The sequence below is a fragment of the Erpetoichthys calabaricus genome, chromosome 6, assembly GCF_900747795.2.
Source record: "Erpetoichthys calabaricus chromosome 6, fErpCal1.3, whole genome shotgun sequence".
NCBI classification, from domain to species: domain Eukaryota; kingdom Metazoa; phylum Chordata; class Cladistia; order Polypteriformes; family Polypteridae; genus Erpetoichthys; species Erpetoichthys calabaricus.
In genome coordinates, this window is record NC_041399.2 from 67792230 (window position 1) to 67810985 (window position 18756).

An 18756-nucleotide genomic window follows, 5' to 3' on the forward strand; every position below is an offset into this window, starting at 1 on the left:
CAAACAGAAATTATTACTCGGAGAAATAATGGAACTGCGAAAAGAGATTGAATATATTGTTTGGATTTAAACATTAAGTCAGAGACTTCTAGATTGTTTAATTCGTGTTGCCATCAGCGAAAAGTAGTGTTTCTTCCCAATGAAAAGGTGTATCTGCGAGAATTAAAAGATTTGTTGTTTGGTGAAAGTGAAATCCACAAATACGAGCGGCAGAGACGTGAAGTGGCTGGCGCATAGCGCATACCGGGTGGTTGGCGAGTAAAGCAAACAGGGGGCAAAGCCCCCTAGTTTATGCATAACTTTGTGACCTTTAAATACTACAGAATGCCTAGTGGAAGCTGGCCAGTTCATTGGTCTTGGAATCCCTACAGAAGCAGGGGTGTTGAATTTCAGTCTTGGAGGGCCATAATGTTTTAGTTTCAATGCAGTTGCCTAATTAGAAGCCAATACTTGGCAATAACAGAACTTGTTTGTTTATTTTATGGATTGTTAGTGCTTTCTTTCATTCTGCAATGCTAGGTCATTACCACTTTGTAGATATTTACTCTCTGAGGCTATCATTCGAATAATGTGTGACTTGGGAAAGATTAGTAATCTTCAGTCTATCATCTTTTTCTCTTCCACTTCTTTCTGAATATATTTTTAACATGATTCATGATGAACCTGCACAGGTGTAAATGGGACCCAGATGGATGGTAATCTGTTGGTTCCTTCATCATTTATTTCTCAGTTGTTATTTGGCAGCTGGTTAGGAAAACTAAAATATGCAGTCAAGGTTTGGGAATTTTAACAAGCAAGGTTATAAAAACAGAGAAAAACTGGATTCTAATTAAGAAACTGGTTTGGAAGAGAAACAGTCTTTGCAAGACATGCTGAAGAAGCAGACATGTGGAGACTGTAGGTTGGGTAGGGCATATTTAATGGTCAAATTGGATTTGAGTACATTAACATTTTTGTGTCTTTTTTCAACATCCAAATTACAAAATTACTATATTTATTCTCATGTTACACCTACAAATCACTTATTCACAGAATAACATGTTTTTCTTCCATTATCTTTGATTTTTGATATTAAAAGTAAATATAATTTAAACTATACCACTACAAAAAGGTGTTTTATTATCAACTCTAGACATTGAAAGTACCAAGTACTATATGGTGAAAGAGAATAGTATAATTTGGACAGTTCATTTCATGTCCAGGCAAGCCAAAACTAGTAACACACCAAAACTTGTAACACTACACAAATTACCTAAAAGAAATACCATCAAAGCATGTGCAGTTTGAAAGACTTACTACAGAGAACTTAATACAAGGAGCTTGGCACAAAGTTATTGAATTATGACTAAAAGTGAAAATTCTCAGGAAAATTATTGGAACAATTCTTAGAAAATACAATTTTTCCTAACAAATAAGTAATTTGGGATTTGAAGTAACACAAGGTGTGAAAGATGCTGTTGAAATCTAGATCCCTGGTGATGGATATTGAACTGATGTGCTGTTTCACTTTTATCACTGATTCTACCTTTCATTCATTGACAAAAATATTAAATATAATGATTTATGTAAATTGGTCTCATCACTAGTTCCTCAGTCACTATGGACTACTTGATGCTTTGGACAACCACCTAAATTGTAAACATTTTACAAAAAGAAAAAAGTAACATTTAGTTGATGACAAGCCTTTGGTAAATATTATACACAAACAAACAAACCTGTTTCGTTGTCACCACTGGAGCAAGGTGAGCCTGGAAAGTACTTCGCCTATCTGTGAATGGTTCCCCATGTTTGATAAGTAGCTCTTCCTCATCTAAGGTCAAAAAACAATTACAGTGAGAAATAAGCAACATAATAAAAAATAAAATCTGTTATTACTTATTGTAGAGTTAACACTAAATTATTTGAATATTGGGATTTCATAATCGTCAGATTTTTTCATTTTAGACACAGTGTTTTTCAAAACATGACTGTACTGTTACATTCTTTAATAGGCAGCTGCACACTGTTCCATAATTCAACTAATTTTGTATTTTATTGAACACAGAGAAGAACTTCAGGCAATAGTGATGGCCATCCAACCATTCATTTATTATCTAAGCAGTACATGTTAAAGTATGCAATGGGGCCACAGAGGTGTTTCAAGTATTCTGCAGGTGAAAATAATAAAAAGAGAGTTTGTCACAGATAAAAAATGCACCTGTCCTTGCATGAAATGAAATACAGAAAAGTCATGTGGCAGTCATAAGTTATTCAGATAAAACAAAACATCGGATATAGTTTTTTTTTCTATTTAGGGTAAAAGGCATCTACAGTATCTCTGAGCACCGTAGGCTTTAAGGTAAGAACTATGGCAGCAGTTTATCCAATGACATACTACAGTATCTATCATACCTACAGTACTATCTGCTTTATGATGATAAGAGAAAAACAGAATACAAAAATAACTTCACAAAAGAGGAATCCTAATGCTCATTTGAACTTCAGTTCTAAAAACTGTGATGAAACTATGCAATCACATACTGTATGTCATTTTATGTGAAACATACAGTGAACAGAAATGTGTATAACTGCAACAAAAAAGTAGAGCTTCCTTTTTGGTCCAGTAACTTTACACAGCACAAATAACCATAAGAAGGTACATTTATAATTAATATTTTTCATATACATATTATTAAAAATCTGCCAGATGGCATCTTTGGGACTAGCAAACAGAAGGCAGCCTCTTTTATAAAATGCTCTGATTGAAAGGAAATATATTACAAAGAATCATGCATCCAGATCTGAGTAAAACACATTCTGTGATATTTAAATTTATTTACATTTAAGGAGACAAGCAATCAGAAGATGAAACAGTAAATAAATTATAGATAGATAGATAGATAGATAGATAGATAGATAGATAGATAGATAGATAGATAGATAGATAGATAGATAGATAGATAGATACTGGTCTTTAATTACCAGATTCAATATAGTTTATTGATAATATAATAATTCCTCTTTCACTGTTTCCTTTGCAGGTTACATTTCTGGAGCATCAGAAATGTCACAAATACATTTCAGATGTAAACATCCAGGGAAAAACTATAAAGCAAGACAGAGTTGAAGGTTAAATAAAAATCTTTTGTATATCTAAGACCCTGCCACAAAGTTCTGGTCATAGAAAGCAACAGACAGAGAGGTGTCTAATGTATGGCATACATTGATCTCACAAAATAAATGGAGATGTTTATGAAATTACCTTTAAGCAAAATGAAAACAATTACTAAAAATAATGCTAAATTCACCATTGTAATGACAATATGAAAAAAAAAAAACTAAAGCTAAGTCAGTGTGGTATATTTACACTATAGGCACAAAAATATTGGGATGCCTGACCATTACACCAACAGGGACTTTAATGACATTGCATTCAAATACAGTACATAGACTTTAATACAGTATTGAGTTGGAGTTTAATATGAAGTCTCTCCTTTGCAGCTATAACAGCTTCCACTCTTCTTGGAAGGTTTTCCAAGATTTCGGAGAATTTCTGTGGGAATTCATACCTATTCTTTGTGTGAAGGATTTATGAAGTCAGGCACTGATGTTGGACAAGAAGGCATGGCTTACAATCTCTGTTCCAGTTCATCCCAAAGATGTTTGATGGGGTTGAGGTCAGTGTTCTGTGTGGGCCAGCCAAGTTCTTCAACACTGAACTCATCCAACCATGTCTTTATGGACCTTGCTTTGTGCACTGGGACACAATCATGCTGGAATAGAAAAAGGCCTTTCCCAAACTGTTTCCAAAAAGCTGGAAGCACAGCGTTGTCCAATATGTCTTGGTATGCTGAAGCATTAAGATTGCCCTTCACTGGAAGTAAGGGGCCTAGCCCAAACCCTGAAAAACAGCCACACACCATTATCCCTCCTCCACCAAACTTCACAGTTGGCACAATGCAGTCAGGCAAGTAACGTTCTCCCGGCATCTGCAAAATCCTGACCCATCAATCTGACTGCCAAACAAAGAAGTGTGATTCACCACTCCATAGAACACTTTTCCAATGCTACACAGTCCAGTGGCGGTGTGCTTTACACCACTACATCCGATGCTTGGCATTGGTCTTAGTAATGTGAGGCTTACATGCAGCTACTTGGCCATGGAAACCCATTCAATGAAGCTCCTGCTGCACAGTTAATACCAGTGGAAGTCTGAAACTCTTCAGCTGTGGAATCAGCTGAGTGTTGGCGTCTTTTATGCACCATGCACCTTGGCAGTTGTTGACCCTGCTCTGTGACTTTACGTGGTCTTCCACTTCGTGGCTGAGTTGCTGTTGTTCCTAAATGCTTCCAGTTTCCAAAAATACCACTTACAGTTTACCACGGAATATCCAGCAGGGATGAAATTTCACAAACTGTTTTATTGCAAAGGTGGCATCCTATCACAGTACCACACTTGAAGTCTCTGAGCTCTTCAGAACGACCCATTTTGTTTCACAAATGTTTGTAAATGAATACTACATGTCTAGGTGCTTGACTTTATACACCTGTGGCAATGGATCTAAGTGAAACTCCTGAATTTAATAATAAAGAGGTGTGTCCCAATACGCTTGTCCATATAGTGTAGCACTTTTCATGATGCCAGCGCTTTCTTTGTGTAATTACATACACACGTTATGGTAAATTCTGTGAAAGAGGCTATACAGGCAGAAAATGTAAAGATCTTTTGATCATACACATATCTATTATGTTTAATATTCATAACAATACACAAAAGTAGTATGAGCCAGATACAATCAATAATTAGTATGTCACTGTTGTAAATTCATCAGAATGTCCATTATGGCTGTGAAAAGAATAATGTTGTGGAAATAATGTATGAAAGAGAAAGTGCAAATCAAAGTTGTTTAATGGGCCAATTTCAATAAAACTATGGAAAACAGTGTAATCTTATATCAAGAACAAAGGGCAAAGTCAAAATTTCACTTGGAGAATTAATATCACACTAATTAGCAATAATGATTCCCAAACACAAACATGATTTGCAACGTTTTTACATTTCTTTGATTCAAAGATAGGATGCAAGGAAACATGTGTCACCATCTTTCATACTCGCTGTACAGCCATTCCACATTACGTGACTTCTAGTTGTAGGATATGTCACACTTGTCACTGGACCATGTCAATTTATATGACTAAAAATCAATGTACATGTACAAGTTAGCGACTGTATGCTGACTTTCCAGCACAGCCCTGCTTATCCCTTTTTCTGACAGCCAATAGTGAGCTGCCTGGAGCCAGCGCTATATGAAGGGTTAACCGGAACAGTGAGTTCAGCCGCAATCTCTGCCTTTTTTCTTATTTTTTCCATTGAGTCATGGAATGTAAAACTTGAGATATTAAACAGAAACACTTCTCTTCTGTTTGTGAGGTCCAAAACACATGTTCTTTATTCCTCAATGCTGCATTATTTGCATTATACATCCAGATGTGCATTCATTAGTTTTCAGGTCTCATACACACACTTTATGACAAAAGACAAAATCAAACATGCTTGATTTGGTCAGAATGAGTCACGGATTAGTTGGAATGAGTCACTAGGTGTGTCACATTATGTGACTGGCTTCATCGTAGCACGCCACTTTCTGCTTCAGACTTCCTAAGGTTACGTAAATGAAGGCTACAAATGAAAATCGCTTGAAAAGTCATGTAATGTGACTTGTCTATAAGACTGGCATAGCGACAGACAATAACATACCCATGGCCAAACAAGCAATAAATAAAGAGGTTTTGCAATAAAAATAATAATTGCTTGTTTTGAACAAAGAAAAAAATATCAGTATTTTAGAAGAATATAATATTAATAAATGACATTTAATACCATCACTGTGATTTATGATTTAAATGGTTATGCAGACATATGTAATTTTTTGCTATATTTAAAAATATACACTGTCAAACACATGCGATTAGGAGACAGCTAAAGGGCTTCACTAAATGTAATACTACATCAGACCAGGTAGTGGCAGAGTGTGTTGACTGTCTCTCTAAGTTCCTTATAGACCATTCCCGAGAAATCTCGCCGGGTCCCAGCACCTCTGATGACGTCACTTCCGGCTCCAGGACCTCTGATGATGCCACTTCCGGCTCTGGCATAGATGACATCATTTCCCACACCAGCCCTTAAAACCACCATCCTACCTCCAAATATTCAGTTCTGTTTTGGACTCAGTCTTGTGAACATCTCTGTATGCCACTGTAATTGCATTTATAACATATAGAAGTATTTTACTTTATACTAGGAAAAGCAGATTACTTAATTCAGACACTATATAAGAATAATTTAAAGCTGTAAGACAAGAACTTTTAGAGGCAACTACAAAACAAGACAGAAACAAAGAGGGGGATGACTAAAGGATTTTAGTATATATTGGTCTCATAGTTGTATACAATATTTGAATAAGATGATAAAAACACACCCATCTGCTGTCTGTCTGCCTATCACAATGGTTAAGCATCTGAACGCTGTCTTGCTGGAAATCACCATTTCGTTCAGCCTGTGAACCTCTCATCCAGAGTGATAAGAAATGTGTCTTTGTTTTCATTGCTCAAGCATACAAACATGCTCCGATGACATGCTGTCTTCCTGTTTGTTTCAAAAAGTTAACCAGCATTAAACGCTAAGTTATATGTTTCCCTGATGTTTCAATGGTTTGCCCCTACGTCTCCTATTTTGTTATGTGTGGGCTTGTAAGCTTGCAATTATGGCAGATACAAAGTAAGCAAGCTTATTTGTAAGGAAGTATTGTCCCCTTATAAAATAAACAAATCTGCTTTTAGGTTTACAGCAAAACAGAATTTTTGCAGTTTACAGTCATTATGTCGGAAAAAAAAATGGGCAAAAAAACTGTTGTAATTCGTATTAGTTTGGGGTTTTACATTTGCCATGCAGTGAATTAACTGGCATTAATATAATTTACTGTTTTAGTTAATAGAATCTTTCAGATTGCACAATTAAATACACACAATACCAAAATAAATCATTATATTCTGAGTATGTGTAGCTGAATGCTTTATTGTTTTTTGTGACTGGCACATTGTTACCTTTGCAGTAGCTGAACGCAACGGAAGTAACTGAACAACGTAATGACTCTTTCAAAGTTACTTACTTACCTTATGGTGTCTTTAAACAGCAAATACAATTTTCATTTACATAACTGTATGCTATTTTAGATTAATATTCAGGAAGAAGGGAAGGTGAGAACAATAACAAAGAAGGAAAACTGAATAGCCATTTAAAATCAGCACTGTTTACATTCAAAGCTTTTATTAATTTCATTACTTTTTAGTAAAGTACATTATTTGAGCTTGCACCTAGTATGTAAACTACCAAAATTGTATTAGTTTTGTGTACCTTTTGAAAGCAGCACTGGGAAACTGTGGCTTCTACCATTATGCATACTGCAGACAATTTTTCTGTTTTAATAGTATATATAATAGTGAACTTCTGTACATCTACAGAATTTGTAATGTAACATTTTGATAAATTCCATTACCTTCTAACTCATCAGATAAAAATAAAGTCTGTATTGGTCTGAGAAGATGAAATCCATCAGCAATGTCCTCTTCAGCATCTTCAGAAATCTCTGCTGTCCTTTTGTCAGGTTCTAAATTCTCTGCTAATAATAATAATAATAATAATAAAATCTGTTAGCCTTCAGTATTAACAAAGAGAATTATATGTGATCACAGGATTAAATCTTCATTAGCACTTACAAAAGCTGGCTATTAGTATTAAATAAAACAAATACTTATTAATTAGCATGAAAATCCTGTTAATACTGATGTATCCCATTTATAATTAGTTTCAGCTACTCGCTACAGTTCTCTGGTGCACAGTCTTATGCTCTCTGAATGCATAAATTGCCTCCAGTGGTGCTATCACATAGATGTCATTACTGTCATTATAAGAAATAAACCTGAAAGGTGATGGAAAAATTTTGTATGTTTTACCACCACAGAAGCAAATGGCTATCTAACCATCACCTTTCAGGGCATTTTTTTATGCTTGACAACCAAATATAATGAAACTGATGTACACCATGCAAAACTGGTAGGGGGAAATTTGGGGTAAAAAATATAAAGCTACTAGAAAGAAAAGAAAATAATTAATAGAAGACAAATTACTAGTATCATCACATATGTTTAAATATTTGAACTGATGTATCAAGTGATTAAATGTTCTTCATAATGGTTCAGCATTGTTCCAATACGTACTGAGTTTAGAAAAAAAGTATAAACACTAAGTTTAACTCAAAACATATCTGATAAGCATGTGAAACTTATCTAGAATTTTAAGTGTGTTTACCTATTATATTTCTACTTGTGGAATAATAAATACAAAAATAGAGTGGACAATGCATTTCCCTACTAAAATGTTTATGTATTTTATTATTGTTTCTGACTTGTTACGTGTTTGATTATAATGTATTTTCTGTTATGTTTATGAACTAACTCTTTAAATATGAGGTCTTTGTGGGTGGAACCCCAGGAGGTGGAGCCACCGGTCTGTCTCTGTTTAGGAAATTCCCCTTTACTTATAAAGGCTGTGCAGACAGGCAGGCTATCTTGGGACTCTTATTACTGCATTGTGTTTTTTGGGACTGTGGATTGCCTTTTAGGCAACTGCTTGTTTGCTCTTTGGAACTTTTGTTGCATTTTTCATACAAATCTTTTTATAAAGATTCTTTTGTTACCCCATTCTTGCACCAGCTGAGGTTTACAATTACCTTCCTCTGGTGAGCTTTTAAGATATTCAAGACATACATATATATATATATATATATATATAATATACATATATATATATATATGTAGTATATACACTGCCTGGCCAAAAAAAAAGTCACCACCAAAAAAAAAGGTCACACACTCTAATATTTCGTTGGACCGCCTTTAGCTTTGATTATGGTATGCATTCGCTGTGGCATTGTTTCGATAAGCTTCTGCAATGTCACAAGATTTAGTTCCATCCAGTGTTGCATTAATTTTTCACCAAGATCTTGCATGATGGGTGCATCGCTTCATCTGCCTCTCTTCTTACCCTGATGCGCCCATCACTCTGGAACAGGGTAAATCTGGACTCATCAGACCACATGACCTTCTTCCATTGCTCCAGAGTCCAATCTTTATGCTCCCTAGCAAATTGAAGCCTTTTTTTCCAGTTTGCCTCACTGATTAGTGGTTTTCTTATGGCTACACAGCTGTTCAGTTCCAATCCCTTGAGTTCCCTTCGCATTGTGCGTGTGGAAATGCTCTTACTTTCACTATTAAACATAGACCTGAGTTCTACTGTTGTTTTTCTTCGATTTCATTTCACCAAACATTTAAGTGATCGCCGATCACGATCATTCAGGATTTTTTTCCAGCCACATTTCTTCCTCGAAGACGATGGGTCCCCACTATCCTTCCAGTTTTTAATAATGTGTTGGACAGTTCTTAACCCAATTTTAGTAGTTTCTACAATCTCCTTAGATGTTTTCTCTGCTTGATGCATGCCAATGATTTGACCCTTCTCAAACAGACTAACATCTTTTCCACAACCACGAGATGTGTCTTTCGACATGGTTGTTTAAGAAATGAGAAGCAACTCATTGCACCAGTTGGGGTTAAATAACTTGTTGCCAGCTGAAAGATAATCGCCCATGCAGTAATTATCCAATAGGAGGCTCGTACCTATTTTCTTAGTTAAATCCAGGTGGCGACTTTTTTTTTGGCCAAGCAGTGTATATATATTCAAGGTCTCGTGGCCTGGAACCCCTGCAGATTTTTTTAATTTCTTATTTTGTCTTTTATTTTTCTTTTCTTCATTATGTAAAGCACTTTGAGCTACTTTTTGTATGAAAATGTGCTATATAAATAAATGTTGTTGTTGTTGTTATTTAAGATATCTGGATGTAACATAGCTTATAGGCCGGTAAAACCAGAGGTGGACTAGATGAGTGGGAATTAAGTCCATTGAGAAAAGGCCTTTTCCAGGCAGGCAAAAGAGGCTGGCCTGGCCTGGCCAGTAAAGCCTTTGTGAGGCATTATTGAGGACTCACACCTTTTTTTTGCTTTCATTGAAGCTCCAGTTCATGTCAAAATCTAAAAGGCAAGATTCTGAAGAAAAATTGTAACATTATAAGGCCACAGATAATTGGTTTTAAGAAAACACATTTTCATTTTGAGGCACACATGTCAGTTAATGCTATTAGACATCATTTGAAATGTAGTATTTGTCACCATTTCAATTACTGGGTAGCTCCCTGACATGGTACGGGTTTGTTGTATCTAACACTTAAAGAACCTGAGAACACTAAGTGTTTGCTCAATCACTGGCATGTTTAAGTATATATCTCTAAGCTCCTGCCATCATGCATCATGGTAGGACATTTATGCATAATAAATCCTCCCTTTAAAATATGCATGCCTTCTTGTGTTTTGCAATCACTGGTTACAAAGCTCTCATTTTACTCAAATCCAAAAACCCAAAAAAATGCATAATTGGGAAGTTCATCCATGAAGTGACAGCCTGGGTACATATTAATAAAATCAGATTATTATGATGTACTAAAGTAATGTTTATCAAAGCTGCAGTATGATTTATAATTTTGATTAGAGTCAGGTTCCACATGGCCACAAGGCACTTTGGACAAGGTATGGAATTTATAGAAAGAAATTGGAAATATACATAAACTAAGCTTCACACAGCTTTTGACCAAATCTGTTCAGTTTAGAGGAAGCAAATAGGCCACAAACAACCATGATTCATATGTTTTTCAAACAGGGGTATTGTAACATTGGTCATAAGATGTCTTAAAAAAAAACTATGGTGCTCCTCCTATTTTTGAAATGGTTCCCCTATATAATTGATCAAGTTTTACATGGTTACTTCTAAATCTCCAAGGTCCTCTTTTCTTCACTCTCAGTTTGAAAAAGAAAAAAATGATTTAACATTTAAAAAAAGACAAATTAGCAAATGTATGAGTCACATTCTAATGAATCTAGGGACTTAGATCTTTGTTTTAAACACTGGAACATTTTAATCATTTTTTATTTAATAAATCAAAGAAACATATACTTCAGTTTTCTTTATTGAATAATTCTGCAAAAATGAATCACATCCAGAGTTAACAGTAATAATAAAATGCAATTAATTCTATTAGTAAAGTGAATAAAATATTTGTTTTAATAGCATTTTACAATGTTATGTAGGTAAAAACAGAACCTAAATAGGCTTGTGGTAGCTTAAATAGCCTTAATAGATACCAAACTCAAACTTAAGTGATGTAAAAACTGCATTATTTACAGATAATTCATAATTTTGGAGAGTTTATGCTCCATTGTAGTTCATATTTCTTAAACATAAAAGTTTTGAAAGAAGAGTTAAAATATTTATTGAAGCTTTAAGCTAAGTGCTGCAAAAGGCCATCATGGATAGCAGGTCAATGTGGTAGAAAGCTGGTAAATTATAGCGTCAGATCATTACAATGTGCATATTATGCAGCCATGGCATTGTTTTTACTGTAATGTAAATGTGTTTATTCACTGTATGCATAAGGGCATGCTGAACCACTTTGTGGGAGTGCTTCCCAAAACTTCTTGCTTTCCTTGCTTGCGTATTTTACTTTTATAGTTATGAAGATCATTTAACTCATCTGGTAAAACTTTAAGCAGCACGAGGAGTGAATTTGTGTTGTAAAGGTTCATGCATGCCCCAGAAATGACCAGTGTGTTCCTTGCCATGCACGAAACTCTAATTGCATTTCAATAACCTATACTGGGAACCTGTTTGCTGTCAGAAGCAGCTCCATACATATAGAAAAGAAAAATAAACAAACTATACAAATTGAAATATATGGTATAGTAAGTTTAAAAGAATAATTGAGATCATGTAGAAGGTTTATCAGTTTTAAGATATATGATTTTGAACATTCTACTTTCAAAAAGTGAGGGTTCAAAAATGTGTACAGTGTGTTCTACTTGAAATATATCAGCCAGAATTATACTTTACCAACCAATTTTCTTAAAGAATACTAGGGGCTTTGCCAACTGCTTGCTTTTCTCGTCAACCCCCAGGTCTGCGCTACGCACTAGCATCTTTGCAGTTCTACCACTCATGTATGGGGATGCAGATGTACAATTTAAACAGATTGTTATTTTCATGGGAATTGTTACATATGCCTAATTGAACTAACTATTTTACATTACAGTGAGTAATTAACCATATTAAAAATAGTAAAACGTAATAATTTGAAAGTAAATTATGTTTCATGATGCATTAGAGTTATTGGTTGCGTAATACGATTTCGTTCTGTTTGGCTTTGAAATTAACACTGTGAGGGATGGCCGGCCATATATTCATGCCCACACCTCCAAACTGCCAGATGGAGCCCTCCCAGCAGCATGGAAGTTCCCCGAATTCCAGCAGGGCCTCATGGACCTTGTAGTTTTTACAAACAGCCCTGCTGGATACCATGGGGACCACCAGGAGCCGCTGTAGGGAGGCTTGGGGAGTACTACATGCCCTATAACCCGGAAGTACGTATAGGTCACATGGACAGAAGGAACGACGTGCTTCCAGGATGAAGAAAAGGACTTTTTATCTGACCCGGAAGTGATAAGGAATCATGGACTGCAATAAGTATTGTACTTTTACCTGGTGTTTGGCGTGGTACCTGAGGGTTCAAGGGAGCGGTAGCGCCCCCTACTGCTACACACACAAATACTTTTTAAACTTAAACTTTTACTGTAAAACTTCAGTAAAAACAATTTTTGGAATTAAATTTTCAACAATATCGCATTGAATTTTGATTTTGAGTTTGGACTTTCATTGTGACAACACAACGTATAACTGCCCGTGACTGAATTTCGTTTCTTTCTCTCTAATAAATAAAATGACTTTTTCAAATGTTTGTCTCTGAGATTTGTTAATTGTCTTTGCAAAAGCTATACTAACAGGACACTGTTAATATTTTAATATGAATGGCATATCAAGATCTCCTTTGTTGTCTAATGTTATCTGTGAAAGATGTACTACATTACCTTTCTTGGATACATCCTTCTTTCTACAGTAATTTGTGAGATGGAAGACCGGATGGTGTTAACGGTTGTAGATATTCTTCGAGATATTGAAGTTGATGTTTTCATCTTCCGCACGATCACCACCAAATGTTTCAGCATAGTCTTTTGATACGCATTTAACCAATCTGCAGTGTAACCGATCGTCCATTTTAGTGTTCATTTGTTTGACTTCATTGTTTCTCAGTGCTAGGATTGCCCCTGTACTCATTTCTTCTGTTGATAACCCTTTGTGATGAAATTCTTCAATAAGATTTGGACATAATACGTCTTCTTTAATTGGAAAATTAAAGTGAGGAAAGCGTTAAAATTTATAAGAGCTGAGAGAGCAGGAACTGTGTATGTCAAAAGCATTCATAGAAATGAGAAGTGATAGGACTGTGTGCATGGTTGAATATGGTTGAGAGGAGGGCATGACTTGAAAAAAATCTCTTGAAATCTCTCGTCTCATCTCAGGATTTTTTTATATAATAGAGAGAAATGTACCAAATTTCAACTAAATCGATTCACTGGGAGAGGAGTGGTTTTATGTTAACAGAGAGACATGATGATTACAGTAGGTGCTGTTTGCAGTTTATGCAAACACACTGAAAAGAGAACAAATTAAGTATTTCTAAATTTCAATTGAAAATTTTCTAAAATGAATTTTGTCTTACTTCACTAGAAATAAAATGTTGCTATCACTGCTTCTAAACTTCTTCCTGCAGGAGATAAAGGCTGAAAGGTTTTTGGGAATAAGCAGTTTCCACGTATTAGGATCTGGCCTCCTTGTTTAGGGTAAGGAATCACACTGTTGAAGGTATAGCCTGTGAAGGCACAGTGTTCTGGTGAATGTGCATCTTACAATTTTAGGATAAACTAACAGAAACTAATGACTAGCTCAATACGTTCATTTGATTCGTTTGCTTGAGAATTGGCTTTCCTTTGCACAGTAGTTTTAAATAATGCATTCTCGGAGGGTGGAAAAAGTTGTTTTTAAAATTCAATACCTGATATATGACCAAGTGGAAAGGAAATCACAGGTACATTTCAATTGTGAAATGATCATGTTTTAGTTTTAGCCATAGTTAATGAATCTCTCGTACATACATATTTTGTCTTGGTAGCAACTGAAGTTCTACTTGTCAACAGAAAAGGCCTTTCTCTGTAAAGAGGTGTCGTAAAGATAGTTCAAACTCCATGTATTTCTATAAACATTACTTACAAGTTTAATATCCATCCATCCATTATCCAACCTGCTACAGTATATCCTAACTACAGGGTCACGGGGGTCTGCTGGAGCCAATCCCAGCCAACACAGGGAGCAAGGCAGGAAACAAACCCCGGGCAGGGCGCTAGCCCACCGCAGCAAGTTTAATATGCTAAATTGAAAACAAAATGTATGGATAATGGAATAAACCAGATTCAATAATCCAGATAAAATTAATGAAATACTACATGTATTGTCAGGATGAACATAAAATCTGTAGTTCACAAAAAAACAAAGACAAAAGCTTAAGAGTTAAATGAGGACAGAACTGCAAAGTGCAAATTTAGACAAATAATCTTTGATAATAATTCATTACTATCACTTCACAGGTGGTAAAATGCAGGATTCATATTAATGGGAATGATGGAAAATACTGACACAAGAATTTTTAAGTTTAATAACTAGTAAGTAAAGCTTACAGGTAATTGTAGAGTTTTATATAACAGGAATCTCTGACATACACAACATAAATATTAAAACAAAGGGAAGTTCATATGTAATTTTATCTAGTCACAGATACTTTACTGCTAAATAAAAACAAGTATTTCTTTTTTATAGTGACATTTACTTGAATTAATAAATAATGATTTGTAAACTTTTTAATCATGGAATGTAATGAATGTTACTTCATGTAAATCAGTTTTGGTAGGTATTTATAGTTTAATACAGGGTTTTTCAACCAGTGTGCCGTGGCACAGGGTGCAACATCAGAGCTACCCAGGTGTGCCATGGAAATAATGGTATAGCACACCTGGTCTGAACCTGAGTGGGACAAGCTACTTAGGTGGTTGAGACCTGCCTGAGCAGGACAAGACTACCTTGAGAAGATGGCATAAAAGCAGCTCCACCATTGCTATGTTGCACACAAAACACTTACAGCACTTCAAGCAGTTCAAGTGTGTCTCCTAGAGTCCATCTGACTGTGTGTTTTGCCGCCAGAGAGTCTCACAGGGCTAGTGGAGAGTGGGCATACGAGATGCCACTGAGACAGCGAGGAGCGGGCAAAGGAACAAAGCATCTGGGAGATGGGAGCAAAGTGCTCACTAAGTGTTGTGTCTATGAACGCTAATCTCGGAGGCTTTTTTTACTGGCTTTTCTGGTAGTACCAGACAGTTTCTGACAGTTAAGTATGTTTATGATATTTAATGTTTTCTTGATTAGTACAATAGTGGTGTGCCTTGGGATACTTTTGGTTACAAAATATGTGCCACCACAGAAGGAAGGTTGGTCTAATGGAATGTCATAGTGCAAACAAAATTTTTTTTATTAACAATGTGGAGAAATCTGCCCATTTTTCATGAATTTTGTTATCCTGCTTAATCCAAGCTATTTATCTACATTTTTCTGAAGCCTTTGTTCTTCAGATGTTACAAAAATATATATATATATCTGGCCTGAGTATATTTTTGTAGCAATTCTGTATTAGTATCATGTCAGATATTGATGGTATTGTGAGAAAAACAGACTATTAAATTTCTCATTATTAGGAACTGTTTCTATCCTCTGCGGTGGGTTGGCACCCTGCCCAGGATTGGTTCCTGCCTTGTGCCCTGTGTTGGCTGGGATTGGCTCCAGCAGAACCCTGTGACCCTGTGTTCGGATTCAGTGGGTTAGAAAATGGATGGATGGATGGATGTTTCTATCCTAGCATACTTTTTATGCTTTTGCCTGAAAAAAGATCTTTACATCAGTTTTTCTCAACTGATATGACTAATTGTTATGAATTTGTAGTTACCCACTAGGTAAAAGGTCAAAACCCAGTTTGTAGTGGGTCTACACAATAATTGTATGCTCTGTGTTTGTGCTGAGTGTGTTTCGTTTCATCGTCCTGTTTACCGTCCATTATATGTGCGTCAGTAAATGTTGTTCCCGTAAGCAAAGAGGGGAAGGATGATGGACAGAGACTGCAGCCCCAACACGGAAATCACCTGTTAAACTAAACCAGATACATCCGGGACATTCTGTATTTAAAAAAGAGGAGTGAAGGCGAGTGGAGAAAGGCGAGGAGAAAGATAGAGGATAGAAATCGAGAGGAGAAAGTAGACAATTTACCATATCATTTACAAACTCATCACTGCCATTTATTTCATCATTCCACTGCTTGCTTTTTCAACAACCAATTCAACATCATGACAGCCAGTGCTGAGAAACCCCCGGGGTTCGGATTCATACCAGCCATTGCCAGGACTTTTCACGGTGAGGTCATTTTGTTTTCAGGAAGGAGCACAATAACACTACAGCCAGTATCAATACCACTGGACTTTATTTTGGACTAATTTTTCACCACATTTCAATCGCTGTGTTTACCTAATCCATGTTTGTATTTGTGTTACATGTTTTTGTTTATTGTTTAGGGGCAAGGGGGGGTTCAATGTAAATATTTGTATAGTCGTGTCTTATATAATAATTAGTCACTGGTGTCATTTGGAATAGTGGTATTTTGTGCACACATATATACAGTATATTACTGAATATTTGTTTGTCTTTTCAATTTACAATATATCTATGTTTGATTTTACATATCTGTTACTGTTTTCTGGTTATTTCATCGTGTTGGGAAAAGTAAGACAACTTGTAAGGAGTACGGCTTGTTATTAGAGCAAGAAGCCTCAGGTGATCCAAGGAATAGTCTTGGTAGTGTAGTGGCCGGTCTGGGTAAGGGGTCGGCCGTTACAAGTTAGCCACAACAAAGCCAAACATTAAATATTTTATTGTCATAAAAATGCTCTGACAACAGTGAAGCTCTGAAGAGTACAAAGGCAAAAGGAATTGCCTAAACAAGCCATCCCATAGCAAACAATGTCCTAACACAAAGAATAGTCGAAATCCACAGAAGCAAAAAGTAAACAGAAATCCAACAAATCTAAACCAACACCAACTCATTCAATGAACTGCAAGGGACTGTGGGATTTCCTCAGCCTTTATAGGGCTGAGGGCAGTCCATTGTAGTTATGCACAGGAAACCCTGCCTTTTGGGGAACAACTCACAACATGCATGGAACATAGCAGTAGATACATGGATGCAAAGAAACTATATAATCAACAATATTAACTTTCACAAATGAATCAAAGATGAATAAAATGGAAATAAAAACAACATATGAATCTCAGCTGCAGAGGTTAACAACAATGGCGGGAACAGAACACTGACGTAATAAATTAATAGCATATGCTGGTTTGTTTCTTCTAGGTTAAAAAATTTATGATACCTTCATTATGAGTATTAAATATCAATGCAGTAACTGCCTTTGCATAGTACATTTATGTCAGCACAGTAACTGCCACTATAGAGTATATAATTCATAAAACAAGCTCCTTTCTTCCGTCTTGCTTATGCTACAGTCAGACAAATGTCAATAAGTTTCCTAACCTAAATATGGTTAACCCCGAGAAGAACTTGGGTTAAATGGTTTTGATAAGATATGCAGCAAAAAGCCAGAATAACCCTAGGACAGAATTCTGCTACCATCTTGTAGATTAAATAACATAATACTGCAAAAAAATAATAAATCATGGGGCAGAACTTTCAACACAAAAACACAATGGCATTTAAACAAAAAATTGTAAATCCAATTTTAGAATAAACTGTTGTTGAACCATAAGGTGAATTAAGCGATAGTGATTACAATATGAACTAATCAGATGTTGACACGGAAAGTGAAACTGAAGCATATGGCACAGTGTGACCAAACCACAATGATATGCCTGGTGAATTTGGTCCCATGAAAGATCATCATGGTGCAAGTAGCTTTGTGGCAAAAAGTTAGAATGATTTAGATCAAGTAGGAGGAAAAGAAAGATGTCAGACCCCCTAAGCACTGCTCATATTGCAACAACTGTCAATGTTCAGTTCATGGGAAATGTGGAAGCTACTAAGCCTTGTGCACTGATATCCTACAATAACACAATGGGCGCGTTGTTTGTGCAGATCAGGCACTGACATTCTACCCTCTCCTGTGCAAGCAGCAGAAAAATATTACAGTCATGCACATCTAATAACTCCATCTCCAACTCCAACTCCGATTGTGACATCTGGCTGTGCATTGGTGGCTGTTTCAAAACATCTCAAATAAAAGATGTGTACTAAATCTGCATCAGTACAGCAGTGAACACGTTTTATTATTTATATATTTCTGTCATACACAATTAAATTTCTTCTTGTTGACAAAAACTTCCATCCATCCATCCATTTTCCAACCCGCTGAATCCGAACACAGGGTCACGGGGGTCTGCTGGAGCCAATCCCAGCCAACACAGGGCACAAGGCAGGAACCAATCCCGGGCAGGGTGCCAACCCACCGCAGGACACACGCAAACACACCCACACACCAAGCACACACTAGGGCCAATTTAGAATCGCCAATCCACCTAACCTGCATGTCTTTGGACTGTGGGAGAAAACCGGA

General features: G+C 36.1%; 1 protein-coding gene across 3 annotated transcripts in view; it reads right to left on the minus strand.

Moving 5' to 3' along the window:
* impact (impact RWD domain protein) overlaps positions 1 to 18756 on the minus strand; it is a 404211-nt gene that overhangs the window by 208365 nt on the left and 177090 nt on the right. For 2 of the 3 annotated variants that reach the window (XM_051928924.1, XM_028803654.2), the window contains 2 exons: positions 7536 to 7658; positions 1716 to 1810 (listed from right to left, as the gene is read on the minus strand). In XM_051928924.1, the coding sequence (XP_051784884.1) occupies positions 1716 to 1810; positions 7536 to 7658 (218 nt within the window). The remainder of the gene's footprint in view (positions 1 to 1715; positions 1811 to 7535; positions 7659 to 18756) is intronic. The other variant, XM_051928923.1, reaches the window with a different exon arrangement.